The 21838-nt window shown below is 42.7% G+C and overlaps 1 protein-coding gene across 3 annotated transcripts in view; it reads left to right on the forward strand.

Annotated features, from left to right (window-relative positions):
* The window catches only part of LOC127972522 (cadherin EGF LAG seven-pass G-type receptor 1-like), a 100163-nt gene that overhangs the window by 42421 nt on the left and 35904 nt on the right, over window positions 1-21838 (forward strand). For all 3 annotated transcript variants that reach the window (XM_052576099.1, XM_052576089.1, XM_052576109.1), the window contains one exon: window positions 21626-21798. In XM_052576099.1, the coding sequence (XP_052432059.1) occupies window positions 21626-21798 (173 nt within the window). The remainder of the gene's footprint in view (window positions 1-21625; window positions 21799-21838) is intronic.

Consider the following 21838-nt stretch of genomic DNA (forward strand, 5'->3'; position numbering starts at 1 on the left):
TCGTCACTTTCAGGTGCTTGTAACTCTGCAGTGGATGAACCTGCAATGATAAAATAAACAAACAAACAAACAAATAAATAAATCAATAAATAAAAAGCTATGTTAAATGTGTCATGTCATATTAACAGGCTAAGTAACCATTTGCCATCATAAAAAACCTCACCTGCTGTATCATCAGCTGTGGAGGCACTGACACCTGAAACATCAGGGGTGGGTAGAGTTGGTTGTGCTCCAAAGTACTTTAACAGTGTTCCTGAAAAAAAAAAAAAGCATTGCATAAGTGCATAGTTGATCGAGCAGAATGAGTTTGTTTTGCCATCATTACTTACACAACAAGCAATTCCACACCAGTGACCACACCTAACAATTAATATTCTATTGGCAAATGAGGCATAATTGCAGTATGGTGAAAACTTAACATGGTGATCTACTGCAGCTTATAAATGTGAGGATAGCACTGCTACATCACTCACCACCATATTAATAAAGAAATAATAAAGAAATATGGCATCCCTTTCACTTAGAAGGTTAAGTTCCCATGTTCTCTCCAACTTAAAATGGTATCTATAATCAATACGTGAAATACACCTAGATAAATGTATATTAATAATGCGAGACATTTCACTGTTGATGGCGGGGATTTAACGTTAGCTCTGGTGATGGCTTATATATAAGATCATGAGTCATGACTAGCTGCTACCTCAAGTGACATGAGCAAAATTTGTGCTGATGCTGCACAAAACATACTGTAAATAATCATGCAACTTGCAAATATACCTTTATCTTGCTCTTTTTTTCTCCTCCTCTGTCTTTTTCTTTTTTCTCTTTTCGGCACCAGAGGGATACGTCCTTTTTTTGTGACATGGCTTATCATTTATAACATTTATTATAGTGACGTGCACTTGCGCGCCGGCGCGAATTGTCAATGCACGCCAGGTGTCTATGCGCAATTGTGCATGACTCAAACGCTAGCAGACACAGCAACAGTTGTCCACAAATCAGAATTTTCTTATCTCGAATTATTCATTTATTCATTCGTATTCATTCATTCATTCATTTATATCACTTGTTTAAGTTATTTAATTGTAAAAAAAAAAAAAAAAAAAAAATCATGATTGGGGGGCCCCCTATTGGCCAGGGGGCCCCAAGCAGCCGCTTAGTTCACTTATGCCTCGGGCCGGCCCTGCTGAAACTGTATATATTTGCTTAGCGGTTTTGGAAAATGACTAAGTTCCACTTTATGTCGTCTTTTTTTTTTTTTTTTATGTGTACATGTGGAAAGTGCAGTTTGATGACAATATCGCATGTTGTTTACTTGATGTGCTTATGCGCCGATAGCTAAGTTAACAACACAGAGATATTTGAAGCAGTTTTACTCACCGCCTGTGGTTCCAACACACGATCGTGACCCTTTTTCGTTGGGACTGCATTATCCTCAAGAAATAAACGATATGCAAATCCGGCGTCAAACTAGGCCTTGTTAGTAAAACAAGCATCTTCGAAATGCAGGTGTAACGGAGGCCAGCGAGTAGTGCTGTGCAGGTAAACCTCACTCCCCGATCTCAAAAGACGCACTAGCGACAGACACTAGTGACTGTAGCCATTTAGCCTCCTTGTTAGTGCGTCCGCCTCCCATGCCGAAGACCCGGGTTCAAGCCCCACTCGGAGTGAGTGCGAGGAGCTTCGGAGAGGACCTGGGAGAGAGGGGTTACATAGGGAACAAACAAAAACACTTGCACAACTCCGTTGATGCTCTGTAAAATTAAACTCCATCCACTGGTCCCTTAATGCTGTTTTTTTTTTTGGTCATCTGTGCAGGGTTTTTTTGCCCTGGCAACCAAAAACACACTTCTTTTGTGACATTTCGCTCTCGCTCTGATCAGTGAATGTCTCTGCTCTCAGTGCTCTGCTCTACGGGAGCGCGCTCTTCCGGGAGAAGTGCCCTTAGGACCCATATAAGGAAATTCCGCTCCATCGAACATCACACAGAGCCATACTCGAAAAAAACTTTCCGAAACTTGTGACAAACCGGAAGAGGTATTTTTGGAACAAAAATACTCCTTCAAACGTACTACTTAATTTTTGAAACTTTATCCATGTTTAGCATGGGAATCCAACTCTTTAACAGTGTAAAAAACTCAGTATGCATGAAATAGCATTTCACCCCCCCCCCCCCCCCTTAAGTTTTATTTTTGTGATGGTATGTAATGATGCTGGAAAGGTATTTGGTCAACGACAAAATTTGTATTGTATTGTTTTGTAACTGTTTCACCATGCTTGTTGCAATGCATTCTGGGATTGCCATCTCTGTTAAAGATACAGCAAAGTTGTCTTAGATTTAACTAATTAGATTCTATCTTAGAACTTATAGTAACAATTTTTAAGTAGACAGCTCATTTGGTTTTTGGGACATAATTTAATTATCAGTTTTGGAGTAACTGACAGTCTAGTTTAAAATGACTGTTCCCACACATGCTCGGAGCTACAGGAAGTACAAAGCCTTCTGTTCTTACCTCTTTCTTTGTGGATTTGTGAAGGTAGCACTCTTGCGGTTTGGAAAAACATGCTTGTTAAAGTTTACAGGCCAATACATTTGCCACATTTACCATCTTTGGCAGTCAATACTGATACATACTCAACAGAACTTTACACACTGCTTTACAATGCTACTGTGATTAATTGGCAGATGTGTTTGAAAGTGGGTGTGCTTGCATGTGTTGGAACAACCCGAATGATAATATACCTAACATCCCCACTGGCTGTTTTTTGTGGTTTGACATTATGTAAGTCCGAACAAGAAGGGATAGCATGATACTTGCTGTTCTCTTTTAGGTCCCTCCACAGGCCTGTTGGGGCATTGCTCATTTATGAATTCTGGATGATCAAGTAATGTCATCATCTAACATACAACAGTGTTGACTGAAACAGCCTTCTCTAATTTTATGTTTTGGCAGGGAAGCGTGCCTGCCAAGAAAGGGTATTATTTTTGATGCTAATTAAATGGATGCCTGAAGTAGCCCCAATTTTTGTTTTCATTAAAAGATAGCTCTGTTTTATAGCTAATGGCAAAGCATAATTTAGTTATTATCACCTCTACACTTGTGCCATAGCACAAATAGAGTGTTCATCTCAAGTAAAATATGTAATTCTGCCTGCATAGGATGGCAGTTCCTAGGCAACTTCTCAAAATTCAGTCACATTAATGTCATTAGGAAATAATTGATACTTCAGTTCATTTTGTAGGGATACCATGCGTGCTATTTTTCCCCATACATGTCCTGGCCAGGATTTTATATTGCCTAAAATATCCAGGTTTTGGTTTCCTGTTTTCATACTTGCTTTCAACTTGAAGCAGCACTGTGCAGACTGTGCAGTTTTCTGTAGATCCCACCTTCTCATGTGCCATGATTAACCAATGCATGTTCATTGCTACTTTTCGATTATTACCTACAGCAAGTATAAAAACAGGAAACAAACCAAAAACCTGGATATTTTAGGCAATATTGAAATCTTGGCCAGGACGTGTTCTGGAAAAAGAGCATGAATGGTCACCCTTCATTGTACTGTATTTACCGGTGCTGATCATATAATTAAAATCTAATCAAAAAGTTGATTGAGTTCACTAATTCCATTCTAAAAGTGAAACTTGTATATTATATTTATTCATTACACACAGACTGATATATGTCAAATGTTTATTTATTTTAATTTTGATGATTATAACTGACAACTAAGGAAAATCCCAAATTCAGTATCTCAAAACATTTGGATATTATAAAAAGGTTAAATATTGAAGACACCTAGTGCCACACTCTATTCAGCTAATTAATTCAAAATACATGCAAAGGCCTTTAAATGGTCTCACAGTCTAGTTTTGTAGGCTACACAATCATGAGGAAGACTGTTGACTTGACAGTTGTCCAAAATACGACCATTGACACCTTGCACAAGGAGGACACAAAAGGTCATTGCAAAATAGGCTGACTGTTCACAGAGCTCTGTGTCCAATTACATTGATAGAGAGGGGAAGGGAAAGAAAAGATGTGGTAGAAAAAAGTGTAGAAGCAATAGGGATAACTGCACCCTGGAGAGGATTGTGAAACAAAACCCATATAAAAATGTGGGGGAGATATGCAATATGCAAGACATGGGTCCCAGCTGTAGCATTTCTTGTGTCAAGCCACTCTTGAACAACAGGCAGTGTCTCCCTAAAAAAAGGACTGGACTGCTGCTAAATGGTCCAAAGCTATGTTCCCTGATGAAAGTAAATGTTGCATTTCCTATGGAAATCAGGGTCCCAGAGTCTGGAGGAAGAGAGGAGAGGCACACAATCCATGTTGCTTGAGGTCCAGTGTAAAGATTCCACAGTCAGTGATGGTTTGGGGTGCCATGTCTGTGAGAGAAGAGGAAAAAATCTATATGTCGTCCAGGTAGACATATATGAATTGATCAATCATATCTCGCAGCACATCGTTGACGAATGCCTTGAAGACTGCTGGGGAGTTGGAGAATCCGAAGGGCATAACCAAGTATTCAAAGTGCCCTCTGCCTCCTCCTGAAACACAGACATAGAAACAGACAGACAAGCAGACACTAGACAAGACTCATGACATTGATTAGTCCAGGCCAGAATAGAATTGGAATTGGACCAGTCTATTTTGGGGTTGTGAAGGAGAAGCCAGGGGTGACCAAGGACTATGGGTGCCAGTGGAGAGTCAAGAATGTGGAAGGAGATAGTCTCAGAGTGGTTACCTGATGTGATGAGGGTGATGTCTTCAGTGACGTGAGATATGACCAGTAGTTTCTGTTCATTGAGGGCGTGAACCATGATGTGGTGCGTGAGGGGTCTGAGGGGAATGTGTAGTCTGTGTGCCAGTCTACTGTCCAAGAAATTACCTTCCGCCCCTGAGTCCAGTAGTGCTTGACAGTCGTGAATCTGTGCTGACCATCTTAGTCTTACCGGGAGGAGTGTGGATGATGATGAGGTCTTCTCGGCGGAGATCCCACTTGATATAGCCTCATACGTACTACCGGGCTTGGCCTTTTACCGGACAGGTGTAAGCGTGATGCCCGGTTCCCTCGCAGTAAAGGCACAGGGCCAGGGACCTCCGCCTCTCCTTCTCCTCCTGGGAAAGCCGAGCTCGCCCTACCTGCATGGGCTCGTGATCGTAGGAGGGGCTGGACACGCCCCCGCCGCTGGCCCGCATGTCAGTCTGGGTGTGGAACTGGATAGGTTTCATCGCTCCACTCGCGTCAGACATGCATCAACCAGCAAAGCAAGTTCAATAAGCCTGTTTAGAGAAGTCGGAAGGTCCAGGGCGTAGATCTCTCTCTGGATGCGGTCAGCCAGCCCATGCAGGAACATGTCCCACTGCGCCTCCTCGTTCCAATGACACTCCACCGCCAGAGTTCGGAACTCGATGGAATAATCCGAGACGAATCTCTCATGCTGATGTAGCTCAGCGAGCATCCTCGCCGCCTCCCTCCCGGCGACGGCCCGATCAAAGACTCACCCTCATCTCGGCGGAGAGTGTCTGGAACGAGGCGCAGCATGGATCCTGGTTCTCCCACACCGCTGTTCCCCATAATGCCGCCCTCCCAGTGAGCAGGGTTAATACGAAAGCCACCTTGGCGATGGTGTGGAAGGAACGAGCGGTGTGAGCGGCGCAGTGGGAACTTGTAGCAGCTGTAGTTGTTGGTTGAGCTCGGACACCTGCGCCACCAAAGCCTGAACTGCGCGACCAGTGTCGTTAAGATTCCTCTCCTGGGAATCCATCCTCCGAGCACTGGCGCTGATAAACTCTTCCAGGGCGGATGGTTGATTACTCACTGCCTCCATTGTTGGTCAGATCGTTCTGTGACGTGTATAATGGAGGACAGGAGGCAAATGCAAGTAAGAATGTTTATTGAAGGTTTGTAATGATGAGGAGATGTCGGAGGGTGACGCAGGAACCTCGATGGCAGCACAGACAGGTGAGTTGGTGACTTGAGTGCGCTGGTAGAGGTGATGGTGGTAAAAGATCCAAGGTGAAGCTGTAATCCACTGTAGATAGGAACCGTGAACAAGGCACGAAGCAGAAGAGCAGGAAGACGAACTAACATGAATCATGAAGGACCTCAAACAATGATCTGACAAACAAGAGACGAAAGACAGGGCATTAAGTAGGCTGGTGGAATGAGCTGCAGCTGCCCACATGAAACAATCAACATGACGTAACATGAGACGAGCAGGAGATGGTGCATTCATGAACCATGACAATGTCATTCTGCTGTAGTTGGTCCACTGTGTTTTCTGAGGACCAAGGTCAACGCAGCCATATCAGAAAGTTTTAGAGCACTTCATGCTGATTTCATTTTCCAACAGTACTTGACACCTGCACACAGTGCCAAAGCTACCAGTACCTGGTTTAACCTCTTAGTCTGCATCCCGACGCCCTTGTCCTCAAAGCCACTCAACTCGCACGTGTCAGTGTTTATGAATAGATTAAATGAAACGGGACAAATTTAATCTTGACAATCTATGTATCATTATAAAGATCCAAGCCTCAAGCATCGACGACAGATCGCTGTTTTTCAATGGAAAGCTTATAAAGACTGTATTTGCTACATTTGTGTAAGCAGTACACATAAAAAAACATGAACAAAGGAAACGCTGTACATACCAGATCCATCGTAATAACGAGTCATAAACACATCCACAGCTGTAAATCTCGGTTTAGTTAGAAAGGTAAGGAAGGGTCCACTGAACGACATCTCATGAAGCACGTTTAGTCCAACGAAGCAATAACGTTGTAATATGGATCATAATTCCTTTGTTTACATTTTATTTCTTCAGCGACAGAACTGTTTGTGTCCGTTATGGAATAACTCATGGTCGGCAACTGCGTCTTGGTAGTAAAAGCACGGCATGGTTTTGCAGCGTACAGTGTCACAAACAGAATGAGGCGATCCACCGGAAAAAAGAATGTATGAAAAATAGGCGGAAGATAGTTTATTTGAATTTGGCGCTCCCTCGTGATGCGCTCTGACGCACCTGTCAGCTGATGGAGGCGGAACTTACAGCGATGGCATTTCCTTTGTTTGTTTTATTTTTAAATAAATGTATCTGCATTATTACCATCTGTTTAAGTGCAAATCAGCCCAAATGAGCTCGCTATTACTGTATGATCATGGCTATCAAAGTGAACACGTCTATATGAATAGAGAGAGTGGATTATTTACTTTATGGCACATTTGTGTTATTACCATCTGTATAAGTCACCATCAGCACATCAGCACTTATTTGCATCGTAATTCATTGTAAAAGATGCATTTCTAGCAATCTCAGGATGTTCTGTAATTGGCAAACAAAGTTAAATCTTTTTTTTTTTCTTATCATTCTTATTTTTCTTACTCAAGTTATTCTTATTGTATTTTTCTAGTGCTCAAATAAATCACTTATATGATGTCTAAGTTTCTGTCTAGTGTTTTATAATTGAAAAAAACTATGCACTGGTATGTTTACTGACTAAATAGTTTGTAGAAGCCTTCAATACTATTGGGAAATATATTTTCTTATATTTGGGGGGTGGGGGTTGTAGACATAGTCTCAGAAAAATATTTGCAGGAGTCTCATTTTTCATGATATTTTATTCAGATTTGAAAGAGAAACTCATGAGACATTTGGCTTTCAACCCATTACTTTTCTAGATTGCTCCAGGACTCATTTAATGTATTTTTATATCAAATAAAAGAATATTTAAGAGTGGTAAAAAAAAAAAAAAAAAAAAAAAGGAACTTTAGTGTCTATAACTTTTAATATTTGTGAGCATTATCAAATCTGGTTGATAAAAAGTGAAGCACAAAGGGTCTTCTTTCTAAAGACACCACAATTATGTTTGTAACACACTGAAGTAGGAAACTATTACAATTATAAATTTGGTAGAGCACTTTCATCTCTGAGTCCCATAATGGGTGTAAGGGAAACAGGTCAATTTAGCTCAAAGGGAATCATTTTAGATTTTAAAGGGAATTTGAACAGAATCACTGTTTCACGGCTGTTCACGGAGACGCGCCTGCGGTTCAGTGAACGAGCCGTTTAACATCAAATCTGCGCTGGATACTAATATTCAAACTATAGTGAAAACACTATCAATTAGCACAGTAACAAGATCGGCAGTTTAAGACATTAACTTGTAAGCACAAAACACAAGATACTTCTCTTTTCAATATGAATAAGGCTTTATTAGATAAATCTAAGACATATAAACTAATCTAACACATAAACGCACGCATACGCACATTCACACAAGTTGCAGGAAGGTCGAAAGTTAGGGAAAGATGAGTTTAAGAGAATGGAAATATGGAATCCCAAGTTAACAGCAATACGTTAAATTGCATAGACATGAACAACCATCAATCACGTAATTAGCGCTCGCATTGAGTTCCTCAATGGGGTTAAAATTATATTAGATACACCAGCACAACAAATATCTGGGAATACGTTGCCTTCGTTTGCTGTGAAAGGGACTCCAGTTGAAAGGGGTATCCCGGTGTCGCTGATTGGCTGGAAGTTCAGTTGGCTGAAGTGACGAATTGTGTGGCTGGTGGGAGTTCAAACGCGCAGACGAGGTCGACGTTACAAAACTTAACTCAGAACACGAAACTCTCAAACGGAAAAGAAAAGAAATAAAGTTTGACGAGACTAGGTTGTGTTCCTTCTCATTGTGGAATAGTAGCAGCAGGCAGGCACGCTGGAACCGCGCTCAAAGAACAATGATGACTAACCGCATGGCTAGATGCTACAAGCTAAAGCTAGGTAGTAAAGCTACAAGCTAAAAGCTGTCAGGGTCTTGGTAAGGGAGGAACTCAGGTGCAGACAGGAAGTAACGAAACACAGGATTTATTTAACAAAAAAGGGAAAACAAAAACCCACGAGGGGGAAAACAACGGGTAGGCCAGAAACAAAACAAGTTAACAGGACATGATTGACATGAAAAACAAACTCTTAAACACTAACTACAAACAAACACTCACGGTAATACAAAGACTTCTCAAAGGGGGTTACAAGGGTAAACTTCTCACAAGACTGACCAGTAGGAATACATATGTGGAACACAAATCACAATGAACCGACGCAAGACAGAGCACACTAGGAGATCTAAATTGGGGGAACAATTAAGACACGACAGGTGTTACAGATAGGACAATCACGACACGACTAGGATAACAAGGGGGGCGGGGCAAGGGAACGAGACAACACAAGCACATGGCCCAAAGACAAGGCCATGCGCTTGTACACAAAACACGGGTCTGTCATGATCCTGCCTCAAGACTAGGAAAAATCAAGGACACGAGGGCAGAATCATGACAGAACCCCTCCCTTAAGGAGCGGCTTCCAGACGCTCCTCAAGGGAACATCAAACACGGGACACGACTGACATGACAGACTGGGACACAGACACAAACCAACAGGACATGACAAATAACAACAAAGGCAAACATGAGTACACAACAGCAGGGTTGGGGTGACAAATCAAAAAAAACAAACAGGGAAGGGGAGGGGGCGGGACCACAAAGTTCATGGGGGACAGACCAGGGCGGGTGGGTGGGGTAGGAATCCTAGGAGGACAGGACGAAGGCTGACGACGGGGGGTACGGGCAGGTCTGGGTGGTGAGGGGCGGGGAGGGTTCTCGGGATAACTGACAGGAGCAGACACAGGACGCGGGGCAACACTTACGGGACGCGGGGCAACATCAACAGGACGAGGGGCGACTACATCTACAGGGCACGGGGATACAACAGGACACGGGGATACAACATCTACTGGACACGGGGGCACATCAACGGGACACGGGGCCACATCAACGGGACACGGGGCCACATCAACGGGACACGGGGCCACATCAACAGGACACGGGGAGACAACGGCTGGACACTTAGGACTTCTGGGGACAGGGTCAGGGGACAAAACAGGACTGACGGGGACTTCTAAAATTTGGACAAGACGGGACAAGTAATCAGAAAAAGCTTTAGCAGCTAGGATAATAGGCAGCTCCTTATGGGATGAGACCGACTGTACAAGAGTCTTTGCTGCAGAGTCGGCCGCGGCTCTCTCCTCCGCTCTCACGACTGCAGCTCTCTTCTTTGCCGGCTCGGGCACGCTCACTGTTGCTGGCTCGGGCACGCTCACCGCTGCTGGCTCGGGCACGCCCACCGCTGCTGGCTCGGGCACGCCCACCGCTGCTGGCTCGGGCACGCCAGCTCTCTCCGCTGCTGGCACGGGCACGCCAGCGCTCACCGCTGCTGGCACGGGCACGCCAGCTCGCTCCGCTGCTGGCACGGGCACGCCAGCGCTCACCGCTGCTGGCACGGGCACGCCAGCTCTCTCCGCTGCTGGCACGGGCACGCCAGCGCTCACCGCTGCTGGCTCAGGCACGCTCACCGCTGCTGACTCGGGAGGAGACAGGGTCACAGGACCGGCAGGCCCCTTCTTCTTCCTCTTCCTCCTCGGGCGCGGTGCAGAGGCTACAGCTGGGTCAGAGGCGGGTTGGGGGAGTTTGGTCTCGGACAGGGCAGACTCGGACGCCGAAGACTCTGAAGCCGACTCCCATGAAAACCGTCTCCCTCGTTTCATGGGGAGACTGCTGGCTGAGGAGGGCACCTCAGGACTCTGGGAGGGGCTTGCCTGATCCCCCAGGGTTGCCACGGCCAGGACACGACCCTCAGGGATCGTTGGCAGCTGGGTAGGTGGAGGGGACCTCTGTGGCTCCTCCTGGGAGATGCTTTCCCACAGCCGGGCATAATTACGGAGGACCCATTCCCCCTCAGGCGAGTATGGGAGGGTGACCCCCTTCCTGTCGGCGGGGGATGACGTCCAGCACAGCCTCCGGAACTCCGCCTGACGCTGAAGCTCAGAGGCCCTCCTGCCTGCTGAGTTCCTTGGTGGTCGGTTCATTCTGTCAGGGTCTTGGTAAGGGAGGAACTCAGGTGCAGACAGGAAGTAACGAAACACAGGATTTATTTAACAAAAAAGGGAAAACAAAAACCCACGAGGGGGAAAACAACGGGTAGGCCAGAAACAAAACAAGTTAACAGGACATGATTGACATGAAAAACAAACTCTTAAACACTAACTACAAACAAACACTCACGGTAATACAAAGACTTCTCAAAGGGGGTTACAAGGGTAAACTTCTCACAAGACTGACCAGTAGGAATACATATGTGGAACACAAATCACAATGAACCGACGCAAGACAGAGCACACTAGGAGATCTAAATTGGGGGAACAATTAAGACACGACAGGTGTTACAGATAGGACAATCACGACACGACTAGGATAACAAGGGGGGCGGGGCAAGGGAACGAGACAACACAAGCACATGGCCCAAAGACAAGGCCATGCGCTTGTACACAAAACACGGGTCTGTCATGATCCTGCCTCAAGACTAGGAAAAATCAAGGACACGAGGGCAGAATCATGACAAAAAGCTAAGAGCAGGCATGACTAATAGCATGACTGATAGCACGAGCAAGGCTGGAACTAAAAGCAGACATGGCTAATAGCAGCAGCTAGGGACTAAAAGCAGACTAAAAGCAAGGCATGACTGATAGCACAAGCAATGCTAGAACTAAAAGCCAAATTTCATGGGGTCCCAACGTATTTAAACTTCCTTGTTGGCCACCCCTCAAATGTTGGCTTGACCAATCAGATATGGTCTTGAGTCTGGGGTATCATAAATCATTCGTTTATCTTACCAAGCATGTGGTTCTTGCCTCACAGGGTCTAATTTTGGACATGATTCCTATAACATGATTATGATATATTTTACAAATAAATGATTGTCAGGACAATATCAAGCAAGAAAATTCGATTATGTCAATACTAGACATGACTATGTATCCTATAGTTATCAAAAGACATACACAATAAGTGATTATACATGATAGTCAAATGTGTGGGTTACACATAAATGAATATGGAGTTAAGCAATGGAACGATTCATTTACAAGTCTTTTTGAGTTCATTCTGGTCCATATATAATGTATAAAAAGCAGTTTCTTTGCCATTCTCTGGCAAAGGGACTTTTCTGTGAAGACAAAGGTTTAAAGACCTTCCCCCTTAGGAATTTCAGTCTGGTTTCACTAGGTGTGGGGGGGGGGAAGTCAATGGGACTTGTGCAGTACTCTCGTGGGTTTCCATGTGATGTCCAGCGTTGCATTTCAATTATGAACAACAAATTTGACAATCTCTTCTTCGAATTGAAATTGTAAATAAATGCTCTAGTGGTGTTCATGTTGAAAGCTGTTGTGTGAACAAGTTGGTTGGTTGGTTATCTTGCTTGGTTCTTGTGGCACTAGAACTGATTTATGACTTCCTGAGGAGTTCGGCTCTCGTTTCAATGCACACAGCTCTGATAGACTCTTTGATTTGTCTGGTTTGACTCATTTCTGCTACATATATCCCCCTTTCGATCGGCGAGGTGTTTAGGTGAAGACATCGTCGATCGCTGGAGAAACAAAGGCAGAAGAAGCAGACAAACACAGCAAACAGCAAGACAACACCTCCATGACAGTTACTGTACTGGTGCAGGCATCAGGTTATTTAGGTACACGTGGTTAAGTTCAATTAGTCAATGTAGTTTAGCACATTGAGGATAGTTTAGATCGTCTTGGAAATTGTTTTTATTTTGATTCATCAATCAAATTTGTGGTTAACTTTGTTTGGTTCTTCTAGGTTGTCTTACTTTACATGTTTACCATTAGTTTTCTAGTAATTTCATTTTCAATTCAATGAATTGACCTATCATGCATGGAGCTCTCTGGCTTCCATTCAGTTTAGAGTGGCTGGCGGATATTAGGTGTTGCGAGTCAATCCTAATATCAGACCTTCGACCCTCGCAGGGTGTCTAGGCATTTCACCTACTCAGGAAAGAGGGGAAGGAGAAGGATAGGTAGAAGAAGAACAAAACAAAACAAGGCTGCTGTGGGTTTTCCTAGCATGTGTTACAACTACTATTGAGCTAGGATGTCAGGTGCAGCTAGTGTGTCATGAACCTTAACTTAGTGTCAGGTGTTCTACCTATTGTGAGGATGGCTGCACGTTTCTTCATGGTGGGTATGTGTAACTTTGTTACACTAAAAGTTGGATATTCTACCTGTGGGAAGAATATGTTTGTTGACTGTGTTATCAGTAGATGTGTTTACCTCTGGGTGTAGGTAATGTTGTGTGTTACTGGTGTAGTGCATGTGTGGTCAGATCTGTTCAAGTCTGTGTTGTCTCCCCCTTTTTCTAGCATGTCACTAAAGACTGGCTCTCTGCATCCTTGGCTTGAATGAGGGCGTGTCCATGGTCTAATGAGGGGTCAGTCCAGCAAGGCAGGAAGTTCTTTAGCAGACAGTCGGAGGCAGTTTGGCATGGCTGTGTGAAGCTGAGTTGCAAAACTTGTCTCCTATGTTGCATTCTTCTTGTGATGCCTTCTGGCTGTAGCAGACTTTCTGACCTTCTGTGCTCTGGTGGTTGCTGTTGCACAGACAGGGAATTTGGAACTTGGAGTTGGAGTTCATTTGACAGTTTGTTAGTGACTGTGTTAGGTGTCTGAGGTGATGTCCTTTAGTACCTCAGATTTTTCATCAACAGTTGGCCGTTAAAGGCTTGTTCATTCTGGGTTGTTGTTGAACAGGTGCTTGTCATCTCTGATGTGGTGCACCAGGGGATCACCGGCCTTCCGTTCTGTCGCTGGTCACAGCGAGCATGACTCAACTTTGTGGTCATATGCATGTAAATTGTCGTGAAGGAACTCTCTTAGTTGTTCCATGACTTGTTCCGTGTCTTCTAATGGTAAGCGGTCATGTTTTTGTGCATACTCAGCACTGTGCATGTCTGAGTGGTGCTGAGGTGGGTTTTGTTGTCGCTTACCCACACGAGTTGCTCTTGGATGAGTCAGGTGATTACCTTTGGATATCTGGTTAGGTTTCCAGATGTTATCCTTTTGGTTTCTTGAGAAGCGTGGCTGGTCCCATGGATTTTTCCAGCAGTTGGGCTGAAAGCGGTCGTGGATATGGGCGTCACGTTCTCTGTGCTCTTGATGGAAGACTCTGGTGTTGTGATGCCACTGGGTGTTGTCCAGTGCAAGGCTTGAGTCTTTGTTGACAGAGTTCAAGAGTGTGGATGTTTTGTTACCTTTCTTTGAGGCCACCTTCTGCTTGTTATAGGCCTTCTGTGTTAGGTCACGCAACTGTTGGATGGTCATGGAGTTCGGACAGGCCTTGACACCTAGATGGTGACTGACTCCAGAGTGCAGATTTCTTAGGAAGAGGCTTTTGAAGTTCACATCCTCTTCAAGGTCAGGGCTGTTGTGTTCACCAAAGTAGGCTTGTCGGAGTCGGTTGTAATAAGCTTGTGGAGTCTCTTGACGACCTTGTTTGGTTTCCAAGGCAGTTAACAGTCCATGTTCAGACTCTGGGTCTGTAAACTCTTTAATCAGGACCTCACGAAGTCGCTGGTAGTTTGACTTGGTTTGACTGGGCTGTCGATCTAGAAAGTTTCGTACCTCGGGACTGGACGTGGCTCTAAGGAGGTATAACCAGTCTCTGTCAGTCACATGAGGTCTCACTTCCAGGTGAAATTCGATATCTCGCAGGTAAGCTTGGATGTCGGGGCTCTCTGTGGAGTTCGGGTTGAACCTGCTGATGTTTTTAGACAGCTTGTTGAGGTCTTTGATTGTCATCCCATGTGCAGCTTCAAGGCCTTGGACGGGAGGTTTTCTTTCGTTGGCAGGAAAGGGTTGTGTGGCGAAGGCAGGTGAGGTTTTGGGTTGTGGCCCTTCGCTCCTTTCGTCATATGCCAGTTCTTGGACGTGGGACTCTGCTCTGCTCAGCAGTGATGAGGCTAAGAGAGGTTTCTCTTTCCTTGGCTCTAGTTTGTGCTTGTAAGCATTTTGGAGTTCTTTTCTGACCATGTAGAGCTCATCGTTGGTATCATCTAGTTGTTGGGTCAGATTGTCCATTTCAGTTCTGTACCTTTCAAGGTGGTCTTTCAAAGCACTGATTTCAGAATTCTTGTTTCTGATGTCTATCTTGGCTTTCTCCAGTAGCTGTTCGGCATACTGGAGTCTGTTTACCAGGTCTTTCTGAGCAGCCGTTGTATGTTGCTGGTCGAGCTGAGCTGCTGCCAGGGCTGCTAGGAGCTTCATAACTTGTTCTGTTGTATCCTGCTCCCTCTCGCTGGGTGCTTTGAGTTGATTTTGAACTTTCACTTCCAGCTTGTCTATTCGACGTTGAGCACGTGTCAGCTCCTCTTGAAGGTGGGTGATGTGCTTGTCGCTCAGTTTCAGCTGGGTTGTGAAGGCATAGCTTAGTGAGCTCGTGATCTTGACTAGCTCCTCGTGGTTGTTGTTCTGGCTTGAATCTTGTGTCAGGAATCTTCTCAGGATTAGGATTATTATTAAAAATAATAACAGTTCAAATGTCTTTGGAGTGAGGCTGTCTGTCATGCCTCTCAGCCACATGTTCACATCTTCCCCATGGGAGATGGGGTCTGCAGTCTGCGGCATGTTGGCACGCTGGGAAGAAGAGAGACTGACACAGATCTGTGTGGAGTAAAAGCCTATGTGTGGTGGGACAACTAAGTGTTGTATCAGTGATTGTGAACCACTAGTGAAATGTGGTGATGACTGTGTTGGTCTCAGGGTGTCTAAGTAGACTAGAGATGCGAAGACTTTGTCACTCTAATGAGGAAGAGGAAAAGAGAGACAGAGGTGAAAAACAAATTCAAATGACAAGCAAAATGTATGTTTTTCAAATGAGGAAAATTATTTTTTTTTTCCAATTAAATGTTATCAAAAACGTAAACAATATTATTATATTTCTTTCTTTGGACAAAAGAATACAATAATAATTCTGATATCTCTTTTCTTAGTCTGACAGGATTGACACCATACACCTTTCAGTTGGACCGCTCACCAGGGAGTCAGCGAAGGCGACAGTTGCTCAACACGTATCTCTATTAAATTGATCTCAACGTTGGATGAGATGCTAAAACTTGGATTGCGTTTCCAAATGTAGGGAGGTTAGGAAGAACAAATGAGAGGATGATTACAATCAAATTCATAAGAATGATTCGTCGTCTTTGGCACGATTGTGTATTTACTTCACTTAGAATTGATTGATGGTTCTTACATGTCCTACAAATGTAAAAAGAGACGAGGAAAGTAAAGGAGAGAGAGGACGGAGATGGTAAGTCTCAGTAGCGGTTATCTCAACTACAAGGAGAGCGTTGTGTTAGTTGCTGCACAACTAATCAAACAAAATAAACTTTAAGTGAAAGAGAGTTGTCTTTCTAATTTATTTGAACTCGTAGTGAGGGATAACAATGTCTCCTTTTAGGGCTCAGGTTTGTCGTTCCCAGGCTAGGATACACAAGTAAAGAAATGGTAAGAAATAGGAAAATTAAAAATTAATAAATGGGCAAAATATGCAAACATGAAATTAAAAAGAGGAAATCAATACGTAAAACAATAGTGGTTAAGTGTATAACCAAAACAGGAAGAAGGGTAAAACGCATTCAAATAAGTAAAGGTCTGAATAGTGTATATTCAGATGGGTAATAAATAAATTAGGAAGAATAAGTTTACTTAACTTCCAAAGTTCAAGGCTTATTCATTCCTAAAATAATTAGACCCAAAAGAGAATACTAGAAATAAAAGATCATAGGAAATGATCTGAGAGGGAAATTTTAAATGATTCAAAATAAATTTAATGTTTCAATTAAATTTAAATTTGACAATTAATAATTGTGAGTCAGTATTTCCCTTTCTAGTAAAATGAAAATAAGTGTTCTAATGAGAAAAGAGAGCGATAACAAGAAAGGGACTAACAAGTGTTAGTTAAGATGTTTAAAATGGTTAAATCACGTCAGCGTTGCCCAAACACACAGTATTCTACCACTGGATGGTAATGCTAACGGCTAACCTTTGAGGCTAGTGGCTTTAGTATAGACTTCAATGTAAATGCAATGGTTTCGTTAGCTTAGCGACACCGCGGAGTTTGTGCGCTGAGCGTGCACAGTTCAGAGTTGCTCCGGAAGTACGTTAGGCTTCCGGGTCACGGTCGTCACTATGTCAACCAAAACACATTCTAGTGGATTAGCACATGAATCGTTGCATTGTTGCAAATACAGTTAAGCATGTTACATGAAATGTCGGCTCATTTCAACACTGTACAAATAACAACACCGCCTTTCAGTTGGTTTTGCGATGTGGCACTTAAACTCTCAGTTTGTATAGAGTTAAATTTATCTTAATTCAAATAGCAGCTTCCTGCTGTAGTTATTATATCAATCTCAGCAATTTGATTCTCCGTGCCAGTTTTTTCTGGACACAAACATAAAAGTTTTCCTTCGCTGTTGGTACACAGTTAAAATTTACTTGATCAAGCTTTTAAAACACTCCCATTCAAATTACTCTCGGACACACGCAGTGTTACGCGAGATTGCATTCACTTTGTGAACGGATACAAATGGACAAACATTGTTCTCTAATGTTTAATGTTAACTTAGGGGAGTCGAATATCAAATTTGATTCGGCAGTGGAACACGCACTGGCAATCAAACTATATGAAATATGAATACGGGGACTTTGATAAATAGATTGAGGAACCCGCTCAACACTATTCTTTATTCACCGATTTATATCCCTTTTGAAACACTAACAGTTTAGCTCCGTTCAGCAAACAGTGACTGAGATAGCGTTTGAGACACTGGAACACGCAGTGAAATCAAATCAGCTATAAAACAAGGCATTACACAAATGAGGAACACGCTCAATTTCTACCTTATTGTGCGATCTCAGATGTTTACTTTTAAGTTCACTTACTGCTGTTAACATTGAAGAGACGGACTTGAGTTAAAGTTTCTTCTAGCACCTTTCATTCGGGGGGGGGGGGGGGGGGGGGCGCTGCTTTCGTCACGCGTCACACAAACACACACACACACACCTACATACTCCGGTCTCGCAAGCTTCTCATCTTTCATTCCTTTAGCAAAATCAAAGATTAAATAAACTTGGTTTATGCTCACAATTTAGATTAAACTGCCCGCATTTTCTCCACCATTATAATGTAAGGGAAACAGGTCAATTTAGCTCAAAGGGAATCATTTAAGATTTTAAAGGGAATTTGAACAGAATCACTGTTCACGGCTGTTCACGGAGACGCGCCTGCGGTTCAGTGAACGAGCCGTTTAACATCAAATCTGCGCTGGATACTAATATCCAAACTATAGTGAAAACACTATCAATTAGCACAGTAACAAGATCGGCAGTTTAAGGCATTAACTTGTAAGCACAAAACACAAGATACTTCTCTTTTCAATATGAATAAGGCTTTATTAGATAAATCTAAGACATATAAACTAATCTAACACATAAACGCACGCATACGCACATTCACACAAGTTGCAGGAAGGTCGAAAGTTAGGGAAAGATGAGTTTAAGAGAATGGAAATATGGAATCCCAAGTTAACAGCAATACGTTAAATTGCATAGACATGAACAACCATCAATCACGTAATTAGCGCTCGCATTGAGTTCCTCAATGGGGTTAAAATTATATTAGATACACCAGCACAACAAATATCTGGGAATACGTTGCCTTCGTTTTCTGTGAAAGGGACTCCAGTTGAAAGGGGTATCCCAGTGTCGCTGATTGGCTGGAAGTTCAGTTGGCTGAAGTGACGTCTTGGGGAGCCCGTGCTTGGGCGTTGGCTGAAGCTGGAGTTGTGTGGCTGGTGGGAGTTCAAACGCGCAGACGAGGTCGACGTTACAAAACTTAACTCAGAACACGAAACTCTCAAACGGAAAAGAAAAGAAATAAAGTTTGACGAGACTAGGTTGTGTTCCTTCTCATTGTGGAATAGTAGCAGCAGGCAGGCACGCTGGAACCGCGCTCAAAGAACAATGATGACTAACCGCATGGCTAGATGCTACAAGCTAAAGCTAGGTAGTAAAGCTACAAGCTAAAAGCTAAGAGCAGGCATGACTAATAGCATGACTGATAGCACGAGCAAGGCTGGAACTAAAAGCAGACATGGCTAATAGCAGCAGCTAGGGACTAAAAGCAGACTAAAAGCAAGGCATGACTGATAGCACAAGCAATGCTAGAACTAAAAGCCAAATTTCATGGGGTCCCAACGTATTTAAACTTCCTTGTTGGCCACCCCTCAAATGTTGCCTTGACCAATCAGATATGGTCTTGAGTCTGGGGTATCATAAATCATTTGTTTATCTTACCAAGCATGTGGTTCTTGCCTCACAGGGTCTAATTTTGGACATGATTCCTATAACATGATTATGATATATTTTACAAATAAATGATTGTCAGGACAATATCAAGCAAGAAAATTCGATTATGTCAATACTAGACATGACTATGTATCCTATAGTTATCAAAAGACATACACAATAAGTGATTATACATGATAGTCAAATGTGTGGGTTACACATAAATGAATATGGAGTTAAGCAATGGAACGATTCATTTACAAGTCTTTTTGAGTTCATTCTGGTCCATATATAATGTATAAAAAGCAGTTTCTTTGCCATTCTCTGGCAAAGGGACTTTTCTGTGAAGACAAAGGTTTAAAGCCCTTCCCCCTTAGGAATTTCAGTCTGGTTTCACTAGGTGTGGGGGGGGGGGGGAGTCAATGGGACTTGTGCAGTACTCTCATGGGTTTCCATGTGATGTCCAGCGTTGCATTTCAATTATGAACAACAAATTTGACAATCTCTTCTTCGAATTGAAATTGTAAATAAATGCTCTAGTGGTGTTCATGTTGAAAGCTGTTGTGTGAACAAGTTGGTTGGTTGGTTATCTTGCTTGGTTCTTGTGGCACTAGAACTGATTTATGACTTCCTGAGGAGTTCGGCTCTCGTTTCAATGCACACAGCTCTGATAGACTCTTTGATTTGTCTGGTTTGACTCATTTCTGCTACATGGGGTTCAGGTTAACAGGTTAAGGACCATGGTATACCTGTTTTTAATTAGCTAGCAAACTCCCTTGACCTGAACCCCATAGAAAATCTATGGGGTATTTTGAAGAGGAAGATGCGATATGCCAGACCCAACAATGCAAAGAGCTGAGGGCCACTATCTGAGCAAACTGGGCTCTCATGACACCTTAGCAGTGCAACAGACTGATCGACTCCATGCCACGCCGCATTGCTGCAGTAATTCAGGCAAAAGGAGGCCCAACTATGTATTGAGTGCTGTACATGCTCATACTTTTCATGTTCATACTTTTCAGTTGGTCAAGATTTCTAAAAATCCTTTCTTTGTATTGGTCTTAAGTTAAATTTTATTTTTCTGAGATACTGAATTTGGGATTTTCCTTAGTTGTCAGTTATAATCACCAAATTTAAAGAAATAAACATTTGAAATATATCAGTCTGTGTGTAAGGAATGAAAATAATATACGTATGAAAATAATATAATTAAGTTTCACTTTTTGAATGAAATTAGTGAAATATATCAACTTTTTGATGATATTCTAATTATGTGACCAGCACCTGTATACATACAATACAATGAAGGGTGACCATTCATGCTCTTTTTCTTGTACATGTCCTGGCCAGGTTTTCAATATTGCCTAAAATATCCAGGTTTTGGCTTTGCTTCCTGTTTTTATACTTGCTGTAGGTAATGATCGAAAACTAGGTGTATATTACTTTCTTCTTTTAGCATGTGCTGCAGTTGAACAATCCACAAGTCGTCAAATAAAGTGCAGGCTTTCAAAATAAAGCATGTCTCACACAGCTCCGGGGAATGAATAAAGTCCTTTTTGTAGTGAATGCATTAATTTTTTATAAGGAAAATATCCATATTTCAAACACAATAAACACTTTTCTCTCACTTCCATTATCTCTCATACACGGAAGCCGTTCCGACATATGACGCAGAACGTATGCGCAGCGGGCACTTCTCTGAAATATGGAATAATATAATATAATATAAGGAATCATTTTCCTCTTGGTTTATATCAAAATCCTCAATCATGTTTCTTTGCAAATCTTCGGTTTGTACTTCTAATTCATGACCAGCATTTGTTTTGTTCTCCATCTCTATTCGTCACTAATCACGTACAACACCAATTTACTATGACATCTTGGAATAGCCAGGACAATTTTTAATATAAATCGGACTGGATTCATCTGAAAGAAGAAAGTCATATACACCTAGGATGCCTAGAGGGTGAGTAAAGCACAAGCTAATTTTCATTTTTGGGTGAACTAACCCTTTAAGTGTAACATAATTTCCTGGTCACTGCAATGTGCCAAAAAATGTTTAATTTATGTATTTAGCTCAAGCTCCAGAAAATAGTAATCAGAAAAAAAGTCCTCGCTTGACTCTGTGACTCCACTGTAGCATTTTTCCATACCATCACACTTCTGCTATTTGATTTGGCTGCACACAAATCAAACAGTAGACTGGAGTACATCGCTGATAAGTCTCAGTTTGTTTAAGGCTTTTCCATTCCTTTAAGTATGTAGCTAATTTGTGGCTCAGAGTCAAAAGGCTCTGAGCCACATACATTTTCCTGCATACATTTTAATGCAGTCAGTCATAAACTGTTTCTTACTTTCTTACAGTAATGCCTTCACCGCAGCACTTCGATGGTCGTGCCATGGTGTCGTGGATTGACCCTGACATCACCATTGCTGTGCCCTGGTACATAAGCCTAATGTTTCGCACCAGACAGAGCAGTGGAAATGCAACCCTACTGCAAGTCAACGCTGGCGACGCATCTCAAGTTAACCTTCTGGTAAGCATCAAATATCATACAGGTCGTTCTCATTTGATGT

This window comes from Carassius gibelio, chromosome A4 (genome assembly GCF_023724105.1).
Source record: "Carassius gibelio isolate Cgi1373 ecotype wild population from Czech Republic chromosome A4, carGib1.2-hapl.c, whole genome shotgun sequence".
Lineage (NCBI taxonomy): Eukaryota > Metazoa > Chordata > Actinopteri > Cypriniformes > Cyprinidae > Carassius > Carassius gibelio.